The sequence below is a fragment of the Oncorhynchus keta genome, chromosome 9 (genome assembly GCF_023373465.1).
Source record: "Oncorhynchus keta strain PuntledgeMale-10-30-2019 chromosome 9, Oket_V2, whole genome shotgun sequence".
Classification (NCBI taxonomy): domain Eukaryota; kingdom Metazoa; phylum Chordata; class Actinopteri; order Salmoniformes; family Salmonidae; genus Oncorhynchus; species Oncorhynchus keta.
Window position 1 is genome coordinate 27,295,059 of NC_068429.1, and position 24,731 is coordinate 27,319,789.

Genomic DNA, 24,731 nt, shown 5'->3' on the forward strand with positions numbered 1-24,731 from the left:
ATGACAGTTTTGTAATCTGTTACTCCCCAACCCTGCCTCTGAGCTGGCACATATTTATATTATTTTATCTGTATTTAACTAGGCAGATCAGTTATGAACAAATTCTTATGTTCAATGATGGCCTAGGAACAGTGGGTTAACTGCCTCATTCAGGGGCAGAACAACAGATTTTTACCTTGTCAGCTCGGGGATTTGTTCTTGTAACCTTTCGGTTACTAGTCCAACGCTCTAACCACTAGGCTACCTGCCGCCCTGGCAGGATCACTCACCTTGACCCATCCTCCTCTACTTTCATCACTGCCTCAGCATACGACACCTTCTGCACTACTCTGACTCTGGCCACTTCAACCTGCCTCTGTTGCACCGGACACTTCTGATTCACATGGGCACCCCTCCAGTTGACACAAAACGTCATCCATTGAAACTACACAATCTCAGGTAATGTTAGATAGTCACACAGATTTGACTTTGAAAACAGCTAGCACACTAATCCTGTTGCAGCCCCTCCTCTCTATGCCCACACTGCCGCTGTTCTTTCATTCTAGCTTGTGGATGACATAAGAAAAAATAGATGAATTCATGCAGTCGAAATGATTATCAGTCTTAGATAAGTTAGGATATTGATTAAACGAACCGTACACAGATCCAACAACCCACTTATCTTGCTACTGGATTTTCTAATCACCCACATGTGAGCTGAGGTCATGCAAAAACATGTCACTGATTTCCAGGTTAATAAGAACAATATTTGGTGGGGACGTTTACAATGGTGAGAAAAAACTAAATGTTAAGAATTTAGCAGAAATTCGTTTCCTGCTTGACTGAGTACCTCAGCGACGGTCCTCTTCTCTAATCTTATACTTGGTGGTTAGGGTTCCCAATTTTTGGATACCCTAAAAACATATTTGATTTTCAGGGTTCAACATTAAAAAAACATGTTAACCCTAAATTACATTATTAAAATCTGTGCTTTCAGGGTTATTTCTTCCACCAATCGACAATCAACGTGTGGATCAGCTACAATAACAACATTTGAAAAAATGTTTGGAAAAATTACTGTAAAATGACTAATTTCTTTACTTCATTCTCCCCTGTAAGCTAATGCAGAAGTATTTGAGTTCACAATGAAGAGAGCAGAGCGCACTATGCAGGGAAATGGCTGATTTCCTCAGAACCTTATCAGAGTATGTGATCTCCTCTTATATGAAACACCAGTTTAGTTAGACTGACAAGTGTGATATGAAAGGGAAATGTATCTCTCATTTTTGACTAACTGGAAACAAGTGTGGGACAAATAGCTGATCCTACCAAGCATGCTCAAGCTTAAGCTTCAAGATACCAGACCAGCCAGCACAAGAATGGCCACACAGAAAAATATGTTTTAGCAATTTAACAGATCTACAGTAAGTAGACCTTCAAGGGAAACAAAAATGGACACCCATCAAGTACGGTGTGTACATAGAATTTAGATGGCAGGTCAGTATCTATTAACCTCGTCCCGTGGCTCAATTGCTAAGAGAGAGCCGGCTGGGTGGACAACATTAGGTCTGTATTGGTATTAATTGTAAGTATGTGAACAATATAGAACAGTTTAATAACTCAACTTTCCACTTTGTGTGTATAGTGTTCATGCTCCAGTAGATTACTGTCTAATACATGATGACTGAGATCGTGAGCTCCTGTAGTGGTCTCTTCATGCTAACTGAAGCCAGTGAAGTGTGAATTTGCCTCTTCCTGTGTGTGCTCACTGTAATGACAGTTCAGTCTATGGGTGTGTGTGTCAATTTGGCAACAATGAAAACACTAAGACAATGATCTTGAAATCCTGAAAAGGGCTGGTTGAACAGTCAGTTGAGATGATGTGTTTCATAGGAAGGTGTTCTATCCCGTGTGTCCCCTCCACTTACACAACTCACTAATTAATATCACCATTCATTGGGGCACAGAAGGATATTTTTACCACACACAGTGTTGTGTTATTACCAAAGACAGTGGGCATTCGTTAAGTCTTTCAGAGAATTGTCAATACAATTCCTTGAAAGCAGAGAGAAAAATCCTAAAATAGCTGAAACTTAGGCGGCTAATATGCATTTCTTTGTCTTGCTCTGAGCCACACCCAGTTCCTACCCATAATTTGTTCTGGATACAGCAGAGTAGTCAATTCATCCAGTTAGTTGCTGTGTATTGAAAACACTTAAGTATAACATAACAGCATAACAGGTGAACCATACTGTATTAAGCTAACACTAAGACTATTTTGAGAATGTGGGAACGGCATTCCTTCATCTATCTGGAAATATATATTTTTTTATATAAAAAAATAACCCAATGTTAATATATTTAATTTCAGTCATTGGAAAAAACGAAGAAAAAAAACTAAATCCATAAAAATATTGTGAAAATATTATATTGTGAATTTCAAGAAGTGAAACTGTTCTTCTGTAGAGCCATAGTCGTGTTAGTGATAATAGACATTCTCTCTCTCTCTCTCTCTCTCTCTCTCTCTCTCTCTCTCTCTCTCTCTCTCTCTCTCTCTCTCTCTCTCTCTCTCTCTCTCTCTCTCTCTCTCTCTCTCTCTCTCTCTCTCTCTCTCTCTCTCTCTCTCTCTCTCTCTCTCCTTCTGTGTGTGTGTGTGGGTGGTGAACGCACATGAAAAATGGTAAGCTACTGTTCCACATTGTTTTTTCATGAAGTCACTTTAAAACTCCCACAGATTTTCGTGGCTGTCAGACAGCAAACCAGGCGAGGGAAAAACACAACTATGAATTGGATGCTGTGGCAACAATGCATTGTCTCCATAAACCTCTGCCCTATTTAATCTTTGGTAAGTACTTTTCTCACTATTTTATGTTTGAAAATGTTACAGATTACAAATGTAAAAGTCTCCAACACCAATCATTCTGAAGAATACATCTATCGTATGGTGTATCCCATCGTCCATTCTCCAATTTACTGTATGCCAATGAGGTTGTTGTAGTTTTAGCTAGGACATTTGAACTGTTTTCTCATACTATACTATACTGAGTATACTGTATAACATTTTAAGTAGTCACTTGTTCCAGGAATGATGATGATCTTCGATTGTGTGTTTTGGCTAACTGTTGGCAGGGCTTGACATTAACTTTTTCGAAAGTTAAGAATAATTGTTTTTTTACTTTTCCAAAAGCTCAAGTGCGTTGTAAATTGATATATTTTTTAAAAGTCTGTAATACCATGGGCCAAAAAAGTTGACTAAAAGGAATTATTATCATTATTATTACTATTCAGAGCCTCAGACAAAAATGCAGGCCTCTATACATATTGGCTTCTTTGTATATTCAAGCCTGTCTCAAAATACAACACTGTCTCTTTAAGACATAAAAAGGCTTTTTACCTGACACATTTTTACAAGATAGTTGGTTTTCTCAGTGTTCAAACACATTTTGACAGATGTAATTCATGACTTTTCCATGACTTTTAACCACATTTCCCTGATAAATAATTGGCGGTGTCTTTGAAAAATGAAGCATTTTGTGGTATTGACACTGGAAGGCTGCTGATCCAATGTACTATCTCCTGCAATTGTGCCTCCACAAAGTTAAATAACTGCACTGTTAGGCAACTGTTTAAACACATAAACACAAACCTCCATCTGGAGAGCTACTGGGTGTAACTTTAGCTCATTCAATGAATTCAGGGATCAAATGGCTCAAGTGGGCTACTTCAAAGACATGTTTATCTATAACATTGTAAGACTAACATATTCATGTTTCAGTAGGGCTGTGACGATCATGGAATTTGGGGTAACCTTATTTTGTCATGTAAATGTGGTGCTGTAATAGTCTGAGTGACAGCCTCTTTAGCTTTCTTTCTTTCTTTACTTTCTTTTTTTAGCTTAAAATAAATAACTTTCTCGTTTATGAGATACAGTCAAGTTGTTTTGCATCATATCATATTGCTTTTTTGGTTGTTTGTTTTAGGTTTAATATAATCTTTCAAGAATTCATAAAGTTCTACACACTTGTTTCTAACATGTAGCTCAGCATTCCTGAACAGTCTCCGACACCAATCTATCGTATGGTGTATCCCATCGTCCATTCTCCAATTTACTGTATGCCAATGAGGTTGTTGTAGTTTTAGCTAGGAAATTTGAACTGTCAGAATGTTGAACAAACTTCATTTCACCTTACTTTACCTCTACGCACCGATTTTGTCCCTATGTTGGAGGTCATCAGAGAAAAAATATCTACAGGGAAGCGTTTTTAACTCGACCTTCAGTATGCTGGTCTGTATATTCTTTAGTATTTCCGGTTTTTATTTTTACTCAATTCACACGTGACAAACACTTACTGGTACCCCAAAAAGTCCTGCTAATAATACTTTCCTGTGGACATTTTCTCTCCACTTCCAAAAGGACCAACAGCATGGACAACTGGTAAAGTACTTTTAAATATAATTTTATTCAACATTCTGGCTTTTGGAGACCATTGCGTCTTTTTTACAGTGACTTCTTTCAGACTGATATCATGGAGCAACCATGGCAACACTCAGATGTTTAGACAAATACAATTCATGACTTGACAATATTTTTTGAAATACACATTGCATAAAAAAAGGCACACATTTCAAACATAAATTCTTGTTGGTCGTTAGAGATAATCACTTGAACATTTCAGTGGTGGAAAAAGTACCCAATTGTCATACTTGAGTAAAAGTAAAGATACCTTAGGAATCGGAAATGACTCAAGTAAAAATGAAAGACACCCAGTAAAATACTACTTGAGTAAAAGTCTAAAAGTATTTGGTTTTGGGTATACTTAAGTATCATAAGTAAATATCATTGCGTAAATAGACTAAAGTATCAAAATTAATTCCTTATATTAAGCAAACCAGAGGTCACCATTTCTTTTTATACGGATAGCCAGGGGCATACTCTAACACTCAGACATCATTTACAAATGAAGCATGTGTGTTTAATGAGTCCGCCAGATCAGAGGCAGTAGGGATGACCAGGGATGTTCTCTAGAGAAGTGTGTGAATTGTACCATTTAACTGTCCTGCTAAGAATTCAAAATAAATAGTAATTTTGGGTGTCGGGGAAAATGTATGGAGTAATTTTATTTAGGAATGTATTGAAGTAAAAGTCGTTAAAAAAATTGTCAAGTAAAGTACAGATACCCCCAAAACCTACTTAATTAGTACTTTAAAGTAATTTTACTGAAGCACTTTACACCCGTGGAACATTTCATACATTTAGAATTCCACTCCTTGCCACTCCTTGTCATTGCTGAAGAGACTGGCCTTTCAGCAATTTTAAAGTCAAGCTGGATTTACGGTGGAGCTCATTGGTTGTTGGAAATAACAAATATTTTCCATAACAACATATGGATCCTCAAAAATAGACTTAGAATTTATAACAAAGTTAAAAACAAGCTGTTAGCTAGGCACGTTGTTAAGACGTTTTATGGTTGGAATTGCAATATGTATGATTTAGTTAAAGAATTTAAGGGTGCGCGACCAACTTTTGACAGACTGGTTTTGTCTAGACAAACAAAAAACGGTTGCTAATATTTGCATAATCGTTGTGATTGGGGGATAGCTATGAGTGTGATTGGATCAAATCCTCTGTTCTCCCTGAGCTCATTAATGATAGAATGTTCATGTTTGTAGATGGCAGAAAGGCCAGTGTGTCTTTGGCACAAATACATGACATGGAGTACAGGGAGTGGGTTCGCTAAAGAAACTGGTACACAGGCTAGTGCTGTAGCAATGGCCCAGTCACTGCCGTTGCGTTAACAATCTGTAGCAACTCAGTAAACAATCTATCAAGCAGTGGTCATACCATTGCCTCTCCGGTCATGCACACAGACTTGGTGTTCACCATCCTGGTTGATTTCAACTTTGTTTTTTTATAACATTAATGATTCACTTTCACTTATAAATGTCTACACTCACCAAGCATGACATTGGGTGGCATATTTTAGCAGACGATGTGGAGATTCAGGTTGGATTCTAGCATCTTTTTCAAACTTTACAAACCAGAGAATTATGCTAGCTGGTAACCATCTCACTGTCTAGAGTGGCCCTACTTTGTATATATATATGCCATTTAGCAGACGCTTTTAACCAAAGCGACTTACAGTCATGTGTGCATACATTCTGCGTATGGGTGGTCCCGGGAATCGAACCCACTACCGTGGCGTTACAAGCGCCATGCTCTACCAACTGAGCTACAGAAGGACCATGTGTTGCAACCTGCGTTCAGCCAGGAGTAAACAACAGACGGCTGCAACCTGATTGGCTTAATGCAATACACAACATCCAGGACTTATTCCTAGGCAGCCGGTGGAAAATATTTTTCCAGTTTATTTCCAGCTTCTCAGCATTAAATTTAGTTAAGGGCAAAATTGAAACCTTTGCAGCCTGAATGGAGAATGCTTTATGTCTGAACCAGTCGCCGGGTGACACGGGTGTATTACTTGGCACATGATCAAGCCCAGATGATTGTGGAGATCCACAGCACCCATCCAAGCTAACACCAATAACAATAAACTGTAGGCTACATTTTATTTAACTAGGCAAGGCAGTTAAGAACAGATTCTTATTTTCAATGACAGCCTAGGAACAATGGGTTAATTGCCTTGTTCAGGGGGAAAGGACAGATTGTTACCTTGTCAGCTCAGGGATTCAATCTTGCAACCTTTCAGTTATTAGTCCAACGCTCTAACCACTAGGCTACCTGCCGCCACATGAGACTATAAAGTGTTGGTGAGCAACTACACTAGAGTACAGTTGATAATTTATCATCCTACAATCCAACACCTGTCAATCACCTGATCAACGGTCCCGTGTGGTTTCAGTTGGTAACGCATGGTGTTTGCAACGCCGAGGTTGTGGGTTAGATTCCCACGGGAGACCAGTATGCAAACGTACTACTGTAAGGCACTCTGGATAATAGCCTCTGCCAAGTGACTGAAATGTACTGCATCCTGCCTATTAATAGGGGAAGGGGGATACCTAGTCAGTTGTCCAACTGAATGTACTCAACTGAAATTTGTCCTCCGCATTTAACCCAACCCCTCTGAATCAGGAAACAGTGGGTTAACTGCCTTGCTCAGGGGCAGAAGGACAGATTTGTACCTTGTCAGCTCGGGGATTTGATCCAGCAACCTCTGTTACTGGCCCAACGCTCTAACCACTAGGCTACCTGGGTGGTAACACAAGACCTTTCAGGGTGTATTCATTGTGACAGCTGCAAATAATACTTCAGTGTACATGTTGGCCTAATGCAACATAATATAGGAACTATTTAAATGTCGTAATTCAACAACAAATGCAGTTTAGCCTGCACATCGTATACTCATTGCTCAAGAGGTTTGCAAATTATTTTCGTTTTTTTTCACTGTGCTCATTTCTGTCTGTGCTATGCAACTAGGCCCATTTGCAGGGCATCAATGCTATCATAACTGTACAAACATTATCCCACCAACACATTTTCTTTCCTCAACTTTCCCCGACAGTTAAAGCTGCAATATGTAACTTTTTGGGCGACCCAACCAAATTTACATAGATACAGTATGTGAGTTATAGCAAGTTGTATAAGTGGTAGATCTGTTATGATATGTGCTATTTCTATGCTTCCCATTCTTAAGTTTAGTTTTTTGTCTTACTTTCGGTTTTGTACACCAGATTCAAACGGCTGAAAATAGAATATTTTTGGTTATTTGAAAGATATTTCACAGCGATTATGGTGCAATGATTCTCTAGTATACACAGTGTATAAAACATTAGGAACACTTTCCATGACATAGACCAGTGGTTCCCAACTCCGGTCCTAGAGTACCCCCAACAGTACAGATTTTTATTGTAGCCCCGGACAAGCTGATTCAACTTGTCAACTAATCATCAGGCCCTCAATGAGTTAATGAGGAATGTTTGTCCAGGACTACAACAAAAATGTGTTCTGTTGGAGGTACTGGAGGACTGGGGTTGAGAACCACTGACATAGATTGACCAGATAAATCCAGGTGAAAGTTATGATCCCTTATTGATGGCACTTGGCAAATACACTTCAATCAGTGTAGATGAAGGGCAGGAGACAGGTTAAAGAAGGATTTTTAAGCTTTGAACACTGGCCAGCATCCCTGTGGAATGCTTTCGACACCTTGTAGAGTCCATGCCCCGACAAATTGAGGGCAAAAGGGGGTCCAACTCAATATTAGGAAAGTGTTCCTAATGTTTTGTACACTCATTGTATATTGCTTGTTTTGTCACATAAACTGAAATGTTCTTTAGCTATTCCTGGTATTTCGCAAGAAGAGGAATGGCCTATTGAGGAGAGGCTTGCGTAGCCAATTGCCTATTTTGCATGTGAACAGCTGGGAGAGATAAAGTAAATATTAGCTAGATATTAGGCCATTCATTAGCTAAATATTAGGGCTATAGGCTAAATATTTACCTGTCCAAATGCAAGAAAAAAATAGCAGATCTGTGTGTTCCTCCAGGATGCGCTCTGTGGTACCCGGGTACACAAAGCTCCACTATTGATTGGGGCTAGGCCTACATTTTTAGACAAGACAATTTCAACAACAGTGCAATGAGGAATGTATTTTTGTTATCAAATTAGTTCACAATTATTTTCTGTAAACTGCAGTGATGTAGATTAATTTGAATAACCACTCAAACGTCCTGTTTTGTTTCATGTCGAAATAACAGCATACAGCCTAGACTTGATCATGCAACTATTTGGAACAGTTTGGGTCTATTCTCGACTATTTAGAATGTCCAGAAAGGTACATATGTTGTAATTTGTCAAGATATGCCTACTTTAGGGAAATATGGTCTCCTCCTTTCCACGTATGTAGCCTATTTTACATTCAGCAAGCAAAATGTCTCCTCCAATAGGCTATCAGTAAAGAAAATAAATTGAAATAAGCAGGGCTGGACTAGCACAGCTGGGGCCCAGGAGGACCTACCTCCAGGAGGCCTCCCCACCCCCAAAAAACAATCAAACTTATAGGCCTTATCATTGTAGCATACCATACAGTATGTGCTCCCAGTCCCCGGGCAGTCAGCTCCAAAAGCTACTCTATTGATTGGATTTTTTACAATTACAAGAAATTAGCTGTAAATATTTTTTTTAATTCTCAGCTGCATGGCAAAATGTGTAGAATAGCATGAGATTAGCTAGAAAATTGCAACATGTTTCTCTCTGCCCCGTGGCAATATGTGTAGAATTGCGAGAAATTATCCTTAAAAATGCAAAATACTGTCTGTTCCCAAACCCAAAAAATGATGGTTTGTACGCCACTGGGTTAGGGAAAGGAGTAGTGGTAGGGTTTGGGGTAGGGATGTCCCAAGGATCCCGGACAGCACTAACCCTTGGAGCATTGTAGGCTACACCTCATCAACATTCAACTACGAAGGGCAGAGACTGGGAGAAGAGTGCACATTTTTGTGTGCTTTATTGTTGAACTTGTCCATTCAGACAACTTACATTTATATTCTTCTTGTCCAACATTCTTTTTTTACCTGTCCCGGGGACAAGCATTACTGTTGAGCCCTGGTGCTGTCTCTCTTTGTTTAGGTGTTCTCTTTGGATATGTTATCCCACACTCTTCCCTTCTCCAAGTTTCTCCAGGTACGTTTCAACTATCCTTTCCAGACAAAACAGTTTAAAACAACAGAATTGCAGTGCACGGTTCCTACAAAAGTTCTCAACCAATTAGGGTTTGGTAATAGGAAAACATCTGATATTACATGTAATATATACTGTATGTCCAGTGGTCTTTTTTGATGGCGGCAAAAGTAAGACGTGTTTTAATTGACCCATCACCCCCTTGCATGTGTTATGCAACAAAGCTGATCTTATTTTAGGCATCAGAGTTGGCACCCAGAGGATATGGCTACAGTAACAGCACTTCACAATTTATATGGTATTGCTGTAACAATTAGACCATTTCCTTCTGTGCCACGTAGTTATAGCACCACTCTGCACAACATAATAAACCATTTAAAAGTTTGTCATTTACATTTTCACATTCAGTATGTGAGATTTATTTTAAAAAGTATTTCCATTGTAACATCATGAAAGGTTTATTATGTTAGGATACATGATGTATTGACAATAGTGTACATTTCAGTGACCTGTGGGGGCAAGAACATCTCTTCATGTTGTGGACACTGTGTCACATCCCAAGGTAATGGCACAACTATTCCAAAAACCAAGTTGTGGTTCAGTTGCAGTTGATGAGGTTGATGAAATGTTATTATAATGAAATATAATCGATTTGCTCTTTTGAACCTTTCCTTTCAGAGGGAGTCAGTGAATTAGATTGCTTTGGTAAACATCTGCGCTTAAGTAGGATCAGCTGGAAATGTGTGTGGACACCTATAAAACACCAAACACAAAGATACACACTCTGTATAGAACAGTAAGTAGTGTAGAACACAAGGCTAATTTAATGTATCTCTGAGGTTATATAATTTGATTGTTTGCATTTAGGGTGCTCTGTAGACTGAAGACGAGAGATTTTTTTTTAAATCAAATTAATTAACTACTAAATATTATTCAATTTGATATTCTTCACAGGAAAACACATATCGAAATGCATGCAAACATATCGGAGACGTCTCAGACTATTCGTCTGTCCAAAAAGCTTAACATGACAGCTCATGTATTTGACAAGAGTGATTTGAAGAGCTGCACAAAGACTGTTTTCAGAGGTTCACCTAAACAATTGGGTACGTTTATATTAATTACCTCCAGCGTGCATCACTTCCCTTCCATTATATGGAAGGGAAGTGATGCAACCAGAAGATGTGATATGACCAGTCCTTGCTCTATATTGTTACATACAACATCTAAACTCAGCAAAAAAACAAACGTCCACTCACTGTCAACTGCATTTATTTTCAGCAAACTTAACATGTGTAAATATTTGTTTGAACAAAACCAGATTCAACAACTGAGACATAAACTGAACAAGATCCACAGACATGTGACTAACAGAAATGGAATAATGTGTCCCTGAACAAAGGGGGGGTCAAAATCAAAAGTCACAGTCGGTATCTGGTGTGGCCACCAGCTGCATTAAGTACTGCAGTGCATCTCCTCCTCATGGACTGCACCAGATTTGCCAGTTCTTGCTGTGAGATGTTATCCCACTCTTCCTCCAAGGCACCTGCAAGTTCCCAGACATTTCTGGGGGAAATGACCCTAGCCCTCACCCTCCGATCCAACACGTCCCAGATGTGCTCAATGGAATTGAGATCCGGGCTCCTCGCTGGCCATGGCAGGAATTTCCTGTCTTGCAGGAAATCACGCACAGAACGAGCAGTATGGCTGGTGGCATTGTCATGCTGGAGGGTCATGTCAGGATGAGCCTGTAGGAAGGGTACCACATGAGGGAGAAGGATGTCTTCCCTGTAACGCATACCGCTGAGATTGCCTGCAATGACAAGCTCAGTCCAATGATGCTGTGACACACCGCCCCAGACCATGACGGACCCTCCACCTCCAAATCGGTCTCACTCCAGAGTACAGTCCTCGGTGTAATGCTCATTCCTTAGACGATAAACGCAAATCCGACCATCACCCCTGGTGAGACAAAACCGCGACTCGTCAGTGAAGAGCACTTTTTGCCAATCCTGTCTAGTCCAGCGATGGTGGGTTTGTGCCCATAGGCAACGTTGTTGCTGGTGATGTCTGGTGAGGACCTGCCTACAAGCCCTCAGTCCAGCCTATCTCAGTCTATTGCGGACAGTCTGAGCACTGATGGAGGAATTGTGCATTCCTGGTGTAACTCGGGCAGTTGTTGATGCCATCCTGTACCTGTCCCACAGGTGTGATGTTCGGATGTACCGATCCTGTGCAGGTGGTGTTACACGTGGCCTGCCACTGCAAGGACGATCAGCCGTCATTCCTGTCTCCCTGTAGCGCTGTCTTAGGTGTCTCACAGTACGGACATTGCAATTTATTGCCCTGGCCACATCTGCAGTCCTCATGCCTCCTTGCAGCATGCCTAGGGCACGTTCACGCAGAAGAGCAGGGACCCTGGGCATCTTTCTTTTGGTGTTTTTCAGAGTCAGTATAAAGGCCTCTTTAGTGTCCTACGTTTTAGTAACTGTGACCTTAATTGCCTACCGTCTGTAAGCTGTTAGTGTCTTAACAACCATTCCACAGGTGCATGTTCATTAATTGTTTATGGTTCATTAAACAAGCATGGGAAGCAGTGTTAAAACCTTTTACCACGAAGATCTGTGAAGTTATTTGAATTTTTACAAATTATCTTTGAAAGACAGGGTCCTGAAAAAAGAGACGTTTCTTTTTTTGCTGAGTTTAGTATAACGGTATTACAATGATAATTAATCACATAGCCTATTTTACAAATTGCAGTTCGATGCGGCCCCCCATCTAATGTACACTTCAATCGACATTCAAGACAGCTGGATATCCAGGCCTCCTGGAGGAAGGAGGAGACCAAATATATCCCTCTTTATTCTGTGAGATACAAGGAGCTGAACAGCCCGCAATGGAAAGAGGTGGGATTCAAAAGTCAGATATGAAATGTACTGCCTACAGCTCATATAGAGCTAGATTATAGGATTGAAACAAGCTGGCATAAATAGTGAAACTCTTGGGGTCGGTTTCCCGGACACTAGTTCCGGACACAGATTAAGGTTAGTCAATGGAGAAGCTTCTTTGAAAGTACTTTTTAGTCTAAGGTTAGGCTTAATCTGTGTCAGGAAAACCAGCCCTAGTAGTCCAAGACTGGAAAAGACCAATGCAGAATCCTTAACCCTTAGAGAAATAAGTTATACAGACCTAACCTCTCATTTATGTTCTCTATAGCCACCAGTGCAATCCAAGGATAGAAATAGGTGCACTGTGGGTAATCTTAACTCCTCACTGTCCTATGAGGTGCAGATAGAGTGTGTGGCCAACAACAAATGTACCCAGTGCCCCTGGAGCGAGGTTTTCACAGTCCCACCCGGTGAGTTGACCTTTTACCTAAAACTAAAATCTGGGATCCAGAAATCTGTTCAATGGTCTTACCAAAATAGGCTTAATCAATTGTCCACTCTACTGATTTATAACATGAAATAAGCTAAATACGTGTCCATTTATTTTCTTCTGTTTTCTAAGAACTTACTGATACGCCTCTCATTGAGATGGTAAAAGATAGTCGTCCACAAACCAAAGGGAGGAGATTAGTGATCATAAAATGGAAGGTAATTCATTTCCCCATGAGTAACTTAACCTTACAATATGAACATTTCAAATACAAATGTGAAAACAGTAAGTTTGTGACAATGTGAAAAATGTTAATAGAATGTGAAAATAGTACGTTTGAGTAAACTGATGTAGGTATACATTTATCAAAGTGAATAGTTTATCGCACTACACTATAAACTGAGCATACAAAACATTAAGAACACCCGCTCTGGGCCTCCCGAGTGGTGCAGTGGTCTAAGGCAGTGCTAGCTGTGCCACTACAGATCCTGGTTTGAGTCCAGGCTCTGCCGCAGCCGGCCGCGACCAGGAGGCCCATGAGGCGGGGCACAATTGGCCCAGCGTCGTCCGGGTTAGGGGAGGGTTTGGCAGGCTGGGATGTCCTTGTCCCATCGCGCTTTAGTGAACCCTGTGGTGGGATGGGTGCATGCCCGTTGACACGGTTGCCAGGTGTACGGCATTTCCTCCGACACATTGATGTGGCTGGCTTCCAGGTTAAGCGGGCATTGTGTCAAGAAGCAGTGTGGCTTGGCTGGGTCGTGTTTCGGAGGATGCACGGATCTCGACCTTCGTCTCTCCCGAGTCTGTATGGGTTTTGCAGCGATGAGACAAGACTGTAACTACCAATTGGATACCACAAAATGAGGGAGAAAAAGGGGTATAAAAATGAAAAAGAACACCCACTCTTTCCATGACAGCCTGACCAGGTGAATCCAGATGAAAGCTATGATCCCTTATTGATGTCACTTGTTAAGTCCACTTCAAATCAGTGTAGATGAAGGGGACAGGTTAAAGAAGGATTTTTAAGCCTTGAGACATGGATTGTGTACAGTATGTGTGCCATTCGGAAGATGAATGGGAAATACAAAAATAGAAGTGCCTTTCAAACAGGGTATGGTAGTGGTGTCAGGCGCACCTACATACGTTTCCTGTGTGTATCAAAAATGGTCCACCGCCCAAAGGACTTCCAGCAAACTTGACGACTGTGGGAAGCATTGGAGTCAACATGGGCCAGCATCTCTGTGGCACACTTTCGACACCTTGTAGAGTTCATGCCCCGACGAATTGAGGCCCATCCTGGTGTTGCTGTAATACGTATTGTATAAAGCTTGATCCTACCATTGTCCTGTAGTTTGCAGCCAGTGAGTTAGCGGAGGGCTACAGTGTTTCCGTGGGGAAAGCCTCAGGAGAGGACCCTATTGAGACCTTCAACACCAGCAGGCACCTACTCATAGTGACCCTGTCTCACTCAGCCTACCACCTCAAAATCACAGCTCTCAACGGGGCTGGGACCTCACCTGCAGCACAGAGCACTATATGGCCACTGGACGACAAAGGTAGAAACACCTATCAACTGTTATGTTATCCTCCAATATAGGAATCAGACTCTGGCCGTCAGAATGTATTCACTATTTTGCTTGAGCAGTATTATGAGTAAGTTATGTTGTTGCATTAGAAATGCATTACTAGTTGCTCTCCTGTGTAACAGCATGGTATCAGTCTGTTGAAGTGGATGTCTGAGATCTCTCAGATGCAGGAGAAAGGACTATGAAGTGTTGTTTGGTTTCTCTCTACAGACATATATGGGAAGCTGAATCTGACATTCAATGGCAACACGTCCTTTACTGTCTCCTGGGTGGATGATCTGATCAAAACCTACTCCTGCTTCTCAGTGGAGTGGTGGACGAGAGGAATCAAAGCTGCTCACAAGTCCTTCTATGAGGATGAGAACAATTATGAAGTCATACCATTGCGCGGTAAGGTACATACATCACTCTCCTGTGTTACAGTTTTTTTTCAATTGCTAAACGACAGTGAACACAACTGGAGTCACATGTGCAAAACTCTAACTACAGTCTGCACAGCAGCAGTTCATGTGGACCAAACTCTAGTTCGTTTTTCATTGCTTGAACACAGTTTTCAAAACTCTACACACTTATCCCATGACTTTAACCACAACCTGCACAACACTGTGGATTTACAGCACTTTGTTCAAATGCTAACACACTGCTGTCAAAACGGAATAGATTTCAGCCTTGTGCCTTTCAAACACTACTGATTGCAATTTCAGCTGAAAGCAGGTGTCTTGTTTTAGAATTGTTAGTGAACACACACACATATTACAGTATATATAGGTAGAGGTCAGAAAGACTCATTTTGGAAATGGAACAAGGAAGATGGGTTCGTGGAGGGAGAAGGGTGGCAGGGAGAGGGCGGATGCGTGGAGGAAGACAAAGAAGACAAAGAGCTGTTATTTCAGATGAAATAAGGGCTACACTTATCGACCATGTCGTGAACCATGGTCTCTCATTGAGAGAGGCAGGGTTGAGGGTGCAACCCAATCTGCAAAGATCCACAGTGGCATCTGTAATGCAAATTTTCCATCATGCAAACAGGTGAGAGTTACATCCTTACAGTAAATGAAAACATTACAGGAATCTATTTTGTATTGCAATTATAGAATATTTACACAGATATATATTACAGTAAGTTTGACTGTAAAAATATATTTTTACAACAGGACCCAAAGGCTGCCCCCAACAGGGGGAAGAGGAAAAATATTTTCAGATGCGCAGGAAAATTATATTGTTGACATGGTTGTTGTCAACAATGCAATAAAACTGCGGGAGATTCAAGATAGAGTGCTGGCTGATAATGATATATTTGAAAATGTTAATTCTGTCAGCACAACAACTATTGCTCGAGTCCTAAAGAAACACCAAGTTACAATGAAACAGTTATACACTGTACCGTTCGAGAGAAACAGTGAACGGGTAAAAGAGCAAAGATACCAAAATGTCCAGGTAAGACGTCTGAGGTTACGTACACAGCTATACAAAATATTTACAGTAAAAAAAAAACACTAGAATTTCTACAGTAAAACTGTGCACTTACTGTGTTTCAGAGAGTAATGGAGGTGGAAGCACTGGAAAGACCACATTCATTTGTATTTATCGATAAAGCTGGATTTAACCTTGCCAAAACACGGCGCAGAGGAAGGAATGTTATAGGTCAAAGGGCCACTGTGGAGGTTCCAGGCCAAAGGGGGGGGAAATATCACCATGTGTGCTGCAATGGCCAATGATGGTTTGCTTCTCAACACACCACAGAAAGGCTTATAGCTTTTCTAGAACAGCTCTATGCTCAGCTAGTGTCAGCAGAACAGGGGGAGCCAGTAAGAAACCCCCAAGTTTTTGTCATAGTTTGCGATAACGTTGCTATTCACCACTCTGCAGCTGTCACAGATTGGTTTGCAGCACATCACAGATGTATGGTTTTGTACCTGCCTGCATATTCACCCTTCCTCAACCCAATAGAGGAGTTTTTCTCTGCCTGGAGGTGGAAAGTGTTTGGTCACCACCCACATGACCAAATGTCTCTTTTGGAAGCCATGCGTGCCGTATGTGAGGACACGAGTCCAGAGGACTGCCAGGGATGGATAAGGCACTCCAGAAGGTTCTTCCCCAGGTGCATGACAAGAGAAGACATTAGATGTGATGTTGAAGAAAACCTGTGGCCTGATGCTAGAGAGGCAGGATTATCCCCTCAATTATTTGTTCGAATTACAGTATGTACTTTTAGTTTCTACCTTTTTTTTCTCATTACTGTAATTCCGTAAATTACTACAGACTATTGAAGCAAACTGCTAATTTTCATTTACCTTAAAGAATTGTTATGTTCTAAAAAATTGAATAAATGTGAAATAATGTCACTCTTTTCTTTGAAGAAAATATTACTTTGTATGAAGTCACTGAAATTGTTCAAACTGTAAAGATGAAAAGTTTGTATTTTCTGTATTGGTGTTTGATGCGAGTGTTTTTACTCTCAGTGTGTTCTGAGTGACAGTGTGTGTTATCTCAGTGAGGGTTGTGCATAGTGTTTGGCTGCACTGAGCATGTTTTGAGCCATGTGTTAAGAGTTGTGTTGCTTGGAATGAGTTTTGCAGGTGATGTGAACTGTTTAGCTCAGGTGACTGTTGGTAGTGCAGACTGTATTTAGAGTTTTGAACGTGACTCCAGTTGTGCCCACTGTCGTTTAGCAATCGAAAAAAACTGTAGCATGAGAACAACAGAGGATTCACATATTTTGATTGATACATCATATTATCATGACCAGTACTTTCAGTTTGCCTTGATGAAAGACGCTTCCCCATTTAAAACCACTCTTGTTGTTGTATGAACTAAAGAGCCATTAGAGCTGTATAAGAGGTATACCTTCACTCTGCACACGAGGCCAGACAAAGAGACCTGCAACCTGAAGTTCATCAACAACAGCGAGAGCACCTACGGGAGCATCCAGTCCTACTTCACTGAAGGATGTGAGTCTGAAATACATATTTTAAATGTACAGTGCCTTCAGGAAGTATTCAGACCCCTTGATTTTTTTCACATTTTGTTAGGTTACAGCCTTATTTTAAAATGGATTAAATACCATTTTTTTCTCAGCAAATCGACACACAATACTCCACAATGACAAAGCAAAAAACAGGTTTTTAGATTTTCTTGTAAATGTATAAAACTTTTCAAAAACAGAAATAATTTATTTACATACAATACCAGTCAAACGTTTGGACACAGCTACTCATTCAATGGTTATTTATTTATTTGTACTATTTTCTACATTGTAGAATAATAGTGAAGACATCAAAACTATGAAATAACACATGGAATTATGTAGAAACTAAAAGTGTTAAATCAAAATGTTATTTGAGATTCTTCAAAGTAGTCACCCTTTGCCTTGATGACAGCTTTGCACACTCTTGGCATTCTCTCAACCAGCTTCACCTGGAATGCTTTTCCAACAGTCTTGAAGGAGTTCCCACATATGCTGAGCACTTGTGGGCTGCTTTTCCTTCAATCTGCGGGCTAACTCATCCCAAACCATCTCAATTGGGTTGAGATCGGGTGATTATGGAAGTCAGGTCATCTGATGCAGCACTCCATCACTCTCCTCCTTGGTAAAATAGCCCCTACACAACCTGGGATGTGTGTTTTGAGTCATTAAGGCCTTAACTGCTGATTAAGGGCTTGTAAGTAAGGTCTACATATGTATTTGGTGCATGTGATGTGACAAATAAAATTGGATTAGTCCTGTTGAAAAATGCTAGTCACACTAAGCGCAAACCAGATGGGATGGCATATCGCTGAAAAATCTGTGGTAGCCATGCTGGTTAAGTTTTCCTTGAATTATAAATAAATCACTGACAGTGTCACCAGCAAAGCACCCCCACACCTCCTCCATGCATCAGGGTGAGAATTACACATGCGGAGGTCATCCGTTCACCTATTCTGCATCTCACAAAGACATGGGGTTTGGAACCAAAAATCTCAAATTTGAACTCATCGGACCAAAATATAGATTTCCACTGGTCTAATGTCCATTGCTCGTGTTTCTTGGTCGAACCAAGTCTCTTCTTATTTTTGGTGTCCATTAGTAGTGGTTTCTTTGCAGCAAATCGTCCATGAAGGCCTGATTCACGCAGTCTACTCTGAATAGTTGATGTGGTCCTTCTGTGGCTCAGTTGGTAGAGCATGGCGCTTGTAACACCAGGGTAGTGGGTTCGATTCCCGGGACCACCCATACGTAAAATGTATGCACACATGACTGTAAGTCGCTTTGGATAAAAGCGTCAGCTAAATGGCATATATTATTATATTATGTTGAGATGTATGTTACTTGACCTTTGTGAATCATTTATTTGGGCTGCAATCTGAGGAGCATTTAACTCTAATGAATTTATCCTCTGCAGCAGAGGTAACTCTGGGTCTTCCTTTCATGTGGCGGTCCTTAAAGTAATGATGGACTGTTGTTTCTCTTTGCTTATTTGAGCTGTTCTTGTCATAATAGGGACTTGGTCTTTTACCAAATTGCCCTATTTTCGGTATACCACCCCTACCTTGTCACAACACAACTAATTGGCTCAAACTCATTAAGGAAAGAAATTCCACAAACTAACTTTTAACAAAGCACACCTGTTAATTGAAATGCATTCCAGGTGACTACCTAACGAAGCAGGTTGAGAGAATGCCAAGAGTGTGCAAAGCTGTCATCAAGGCTAAGGGTGGCTACTTTGAAGAATCTCATCTATTTTCATTTTAATATTTTTTGGTAACTAAATGATTCCATATGTGCTAATTCATAGTTTTGACATCTTCACTATTATTCAACAACGTAGAAAATAGTACAAATAAATAAAAACCCTTGAATGAGTAGGTGTGTCCAAAATGTTGACTGGTACTGTAAGTATTTAGGCGAAATTGAGCTCAGGTGGATCCTGTTTCCATTCATCATCCTTGAGATGTTTCTGCAACTTGAGTAGAGTTCACCAGTGGTAAATTCAATTGATTGGACATGATTTGGAAAGGCACATGCCTGTCTATATAAGGTCCCACAGTTGACAGTGCATGTCAGAGCATAAACCAAACCATGAGGTCAAAGGAATTGCCCATAGAGCTCTGAGACAGGATTGTGTCGAGGCACAGCTCTGTGGAAGGGTGCACATTTTTTAAAGCATTGAATGTCCCCAAGAAGACAGTGGCCTCCATCAGTCTTAAATGGAAGAAGTTTGGAATCACCAAGACTCTTCCTAGAGCTGGCCGCCTGGCCAAACTGAGCAATCAGGGGAGAAGGGGCCTTGGTCAAGGAGGTGACCAAGAGCCTGATGATCACTCTGAAAGAGCTCTAGAGTTCTTCTGTGGAGATGGGATACCCTCCAGAAGGACAACCATCTCTGCAGCACTACACCAATCAGGCCTTTATGGTAGAGTGGCCAGACAGAAGCTACTCCTCAGTAGAAAGCACATCACAGCCCACTTGGAGTTCGCCAAAAGGGACCCAAAGATCATGAGAAACAAGATTCTCTGGTCTGATGAAACCAAGATTTAACTCTTTGGCCTGAATGCAAAGCATTATATCTGGAGGAAACCTGGCACCATCCCTACGGTGAAGCATTGTGGTGGCAGCATCATGCTGTGTGGATGTTTTCCAGCGGCAGGCACTGGGAGACTAGTCAGGATTGAGGCAAATATGAACGGAGCAAAGTACAGAGAGATCCTTGATGAAAACCTGCTCCAGAGCTCTCAGGACCTCAGACTGGGGTGATGGTTCCTATTACAACGTCCTTTACGGTTTCTATGCCTTTAGTTTTCCACCTTATCTGTGAATTCTGAAACGCTATCCAAGGGTTGTTCCATAGGTTTTTTTTTTAGGAAGTAATATTGTTTTTTGTAGAATCCGTTAATTTTTTTACCATGTAGTTATAGTGTTCTTAACTACGAAGATAATGTTCTTAGCTCCATCTTTTGAAAACAGACACATGAAAAGATTCTGGTGGTGAGCATGCACCTCTTCAATATGTACCCATTGTTCCTCTTTAGTGCATTTAACTATAAGTCCCAAGTAAATCCTAGGGTGTCGAGTTGTACAAATCCGGAAGGTTTAAACCGCCCTCAGATTTAGGGACATCAAATCAACATCTGATCATCACACAAACACATATCATAAGCAAAGACACAGGGAACTACTTCATGTACTTACTAGCTTGTTACAGTGTGCATAGAGTATCTGCATGTCCCAATCAACCAACCACCCACACATCAATTATTCATAAATGCATTGTGATTATATTCAGTGTATTTTCCTCTCAGCCCCAATTAGTGCCCCAGGGAACATCAGCAGCAGTAATGTTACCCAGAGCTCCATGGTGCTGGAGTGGACATCGGTCCCTGAGAAGGACACCAGAGGTTTCCTGCTGGGCTACATCCTCCACTACACAAAGAGCTCGGATGACAGGATAGACGTTGAAAAAAGTAAGATGGATTAATTTGATGTTCACAAAAAGGTGGCAATTGAGACTTGCAGTGAGTGAGTATTCACAGAATTAAAGCAAAGTAAAGTACAGTGTGTAGACTGTTTTATAGTTTGGCTAATATCCGCATTAGGAAAGTATTCAGATACCTTCACTTTTTCCACATTTTGTTACGCTACAGTCTTCTTTCTAAAATGGATTAAATAAAATCATTTATTAAATCCACACACAATACCCCAAAATGACGAAGCAAAAACAGGCTTAGAAACTTTAGCGAATGTAAAAATAAAAACGAAATGACATTTTACATAAGTATTCAGACCCTTTACTCAGTACTTTGTTGAAGCACCTTTGACAGCGATTACAGTTTTGAGTCTTCTTGGGTATGACGCCACAAGCTTGGCACATCTGGGGAGTTTCTCCCATTCTTCTCTGCAGATCCTCTCAAACTCAGGTTGGATGGGGAGTGTCACTGCACAGCTATTTTCAAGTCTCTCAAGGTATTCCTCTTTAAGGAATACCTAGGATAGGATAAGTAATCCTTCTCACCCCCCCCTAAAGATTTAGATGCACTATTGTAAAGTGGCTGTTCCACTGGATGTCATAAGGTGAATGCACCAATTTGTAAGTCGCTCTGGATAAGAGCGTCTGCTAAATGACTTAAATGTAATGTAAATGTCAAGAGATGTTCGATCGGGTTCAAGTACAGGCTCTGGCTGGGCCACTCAAGGACATTGAGACTTGACCCAAAGCCACTCCTGCGTTGTTTTGTCTGTGTGCTTAGAGTCGTTGTCCTGTTGGAAGGTGAACTGGAACCTAGACCCACAGTCGTCTAGAGCGCTCTGGAGCAGGGTTTCATCAAGGATCTTTCTGTACTTTGCTCCATTCATCTTTCCCTCGATCCTGACTAGTCTCCCAGCCCCTGCCGTTGAAAAACATCCCCACAGCATGCTGCTGCCTCCACAATGCTTCACCGTAGGGATGGTATCGGCCAGGTGATCAGCGATGCCTGGTTTGCTCCAGACGTGAAGCTTGGCATTCAGGCCAAAGAGTTCAATCTTGGTTTCATCAGACCAGAGAATCTTGTTTCTCATGGTCTTGAGAGTCCTTTAGGTGCATTTTGGCAAACTCCAAGTGGGCTGTCGTGTATTTTACTGAAAAATGGCTTCCGTCTGGTCACACTACCATGAAGGCCTGATTGGTGGAGTGCTGCAGAGATGGTTGTCCTCCTGGAAGGTTCTCCCGTCTCCACAGAGAAACTCTGGAGCTCTGTCAGGGTGACCATCAGGTTCTTGGTCACCTCCCTAACCAAGGCCCTTCTCCCCTGATTGCTCAGTTTGGCTGCATGGCCAGCTCTAGGAAGAGTCTTGGTGGTTCCAAACTTCTTCCATTTAAGAATGATGGAGTCTACTGTGTTCTTGTGGACATTTTTTTTTGGTGCCCTTCCCCAGAGCTGTACCGACACAATGCTGTCTTGGAGCTCTAGACAATTCCTTCAACCTCATGACTTGGTTTTTGCTCTGACATGCACTGTCAACTGTGGGACCTTTATATAAAGAGGTGTGTGCCTTTTCAAATCATGTCCGATCAATTGAATTTACCACAGGTGGACTGTGTTGTAGAAACATTTCGAGGATGATCAATGGAAACAGGATGCACCGGAGCTCAATTTCAAATCGCTTAGCAAAGAGTCTGAATACTTATGTAAATTAGGTGTTTAATTTTTAAAACATTTGCAAAAATGTCTAAAAACCTGTTTTCACATGGTCATTATGGGGTAGTGTGTGTAGATGAGGATTTATGAACACATTTTCAAATGCCCTGTATGTAGTTATTCTTCGAAGTTAAGACTTCCTACACACTATCAGATATTTTTACTACCATGTCTAGTTCCCAAAAGGCTCTAGCCTCAACTTCCTTAAAATGATTATTGTGGTCTTACTACTATTTATTCTGATGCTTCAGTGACTTTGACTATTGTTTTCGCTGTAACAGACATCACTGTGGATGCTGGTTCAACCAGCTACGAGTTGGTGGACCTACAAAGCAATACTGTGTACCAAGTCCAGCTGTCTGCCTTCACTGCTGCAGGAATGGGAGTGAGAAGCTCAGCTGTATACTTCGAAACCAAGTCAACAGGTTTGCGTGTTGATCTTTCAATGGTTGTATTGTAATCTCTGATATCCCACATTTGAATGCCATTTTGTATTAATTTAAAGGACCTGTGCTGCCTGCTTTCCCTCCCCAGTATCCCTGTCTATTGGTGGTATGATAGCAGGGGTCGTTATTGGAGCAACTTCACTCTTACTTGTGGTTAATCTCGGCTCTTTGTTGTTAAAAAGGTACGGTCGTCATGTTTTTAAGTCAAAGGTGTATTCTTATGTTAGTGTTGTTCTATTAAATGTTGCCCAGTGGAATTCAAGTAAATGGAAACTTTCAAATATTACATGGTCATTTGTTGTACTTTCAGAGCAAAGAGACTACTTTGGCCAAGTATCCCTAATCCTGGTAACAGCAATGCCATCCAGAAAATAGATGGGGTCTGCGCGCTGGTAAGAAAATTGTGACGCATGACAGATTTATTGCATTTATGTCTAAGATCATGCCATGTTGCTGTTAGATTTTTCCCTCTGGAACAATAAAGATTGATTGATTCTCATAGGAACTCCTGGAGCCCATCAACAGACAGAAGTTAGAGGAAGAGGAGAGGGACGCCAACAGTCTGCACATTGTTGACAGTAGAGAAGAAACGTCTCCCGTTAGCAACCTCCATAGCAACACCGACTCATGTCTACACCTCAACACAGAACACGAGGAGAATCAAGGGCCTTCAAAGACAGCCGCAGACTCTACAGAGACCACTAAAGTAGACCCTCAAATCAACGTGGGCTTGTGCCGAAGAAACACAGCCACAGACAGTAGCGCTCAAGATCCCACTTCTGACACCATTAAACCTACCATAGACACAAGACAGACAGACCCTGTCCCCATTAGTGCGGTGGCCCACCAGTGCCCGCAGTTGTCCTTTATGAGTGATTACACGACCATGGAACTCTTCCAACAGGCTATGACACAATGTGTTCCAGCCACTATAACATTGGAACCCCATGGCCAGTCAGAGTACACAGACTCACCCCTGACCAGACCAGAGTCAGATTACATACACCAGTCCCTCTATGATACTGTCCTTCACCTGTCCCAAGGCAGCACAAGTCCAACTGAGGTGTATTACACAGCTCTTTGAGAATGTTTACTGTAGATTCTAGAATCTGCCTTTCTCACAGATGCTGTGGAACAATTCTCAGGCCTTTCATCTATGTAAAAAAAGCCAGCTGCTGCCATCAGTGTCACCCTGTTGACTAGCCTACTTATAGTTCTGGACATTATTGGATCGTCATAACTCTGGAATGAGAAACCTTTCAATGACATACAGGAACTTAAAAAGCTGTCATCCTATCAATACGTGTATTGAGGGATTGTTTGAGGAGCAGAAATTTCCCAATCCTTTTTTTGTGGTTATTAATAAAATCATGAATCAGAGACCATTTTATTCTCAGTTTATGTAAACTGACATAGATGGCCCATATTTCTGATGTTGGACAGGTTCACTAACAAAGACATCAATATAATCTATAGCAGGCTTTTACCCCATGTTTCATATAGATTTGGTAATGGATTAAACAAATACCATCACATGGCATTACAAGTATA

At 41.1% G+C, this 24,731-nt stretch overlaps 1 protein-coding gene across 3 annotated transcripts; it reads left to right on the top strand.

Annotated features, from left to right (window-relative positions):
- Positions 1 to 2,638: 2,638 nt before the first annotated feature.
- On the top strand, positions 2,639 to 24,560 carry LOC118387447 (interleukin-31 receptor subunit alpha-like). 3 transcript variants are annotated; one of them, XM_035775813.2, is made up of 16 exons: positions 2,639 to 2,824; positions 9,527 to 9,619; positions 10,122 to 10,178; positions 10,295 to 10,412; positions 10,571 to 10,722; positions 12,377 to 12,522; positions 12,833 to 12,974; positions 13,127 to 13,212; positions 14,346 to 14,550; positions 14,791 to 14,970; positions 17,400 to 17,531; positions 20,860 to 21,021; positions 23,016 to 23,159; positions 23,269 to 23,362; positions 23,491 to 23,572; positions 23,683 to 24,560. In XM_035775813.2, exons 1-16 carry the CDS (start codon positions 2,785 to 2,787, stop codon positions 24,262 to 24,264), a joined length of 2,415 nt encoding a protein of 804 aa, XP_035631706.1. In that variant the 5' UTR covers positions 2,639 to 2,784; the 3' UTR covers positions 24,265 to 24,560. The 3 variants fall into 3 exon arrangements, with proteins under 3 accessions (XP_035631706.1, XP_035631708.1, XP_035631707.1); XM_035775815.2 differs by having other exon boundaries at positions 12,908 to 12,974; XM_035775814.2 differs by having other exon boundaries at positions 9,566 to 9,619.
- The last annotated feature ends 171 nt before the right edge of the window (positions 24,561 to 24,731 follow it).

Coding starts and splice junctions, on each gene's coding strand:
- LOC118387447 (XM_035775813.2), top strand. CDS start 2,785: ATGCATTGTCTCCATAAACCTCTGCCCTATTTAATCTTTG. Junction 10,723..12,376: donor AGGTTCACCTAAACAATTGG/GTACGTTTATAT, acceptor TACAAATTGCAG/TTCGATGCGGCCCCCCATCT. Junction 17,532..20,859: donor GTCCTACTTCACTGAAGGAT/GTGAGTCTGAAA, acceptor TTTTCCTCTCAG/CCCCAATTAGTGCCCCAGGG.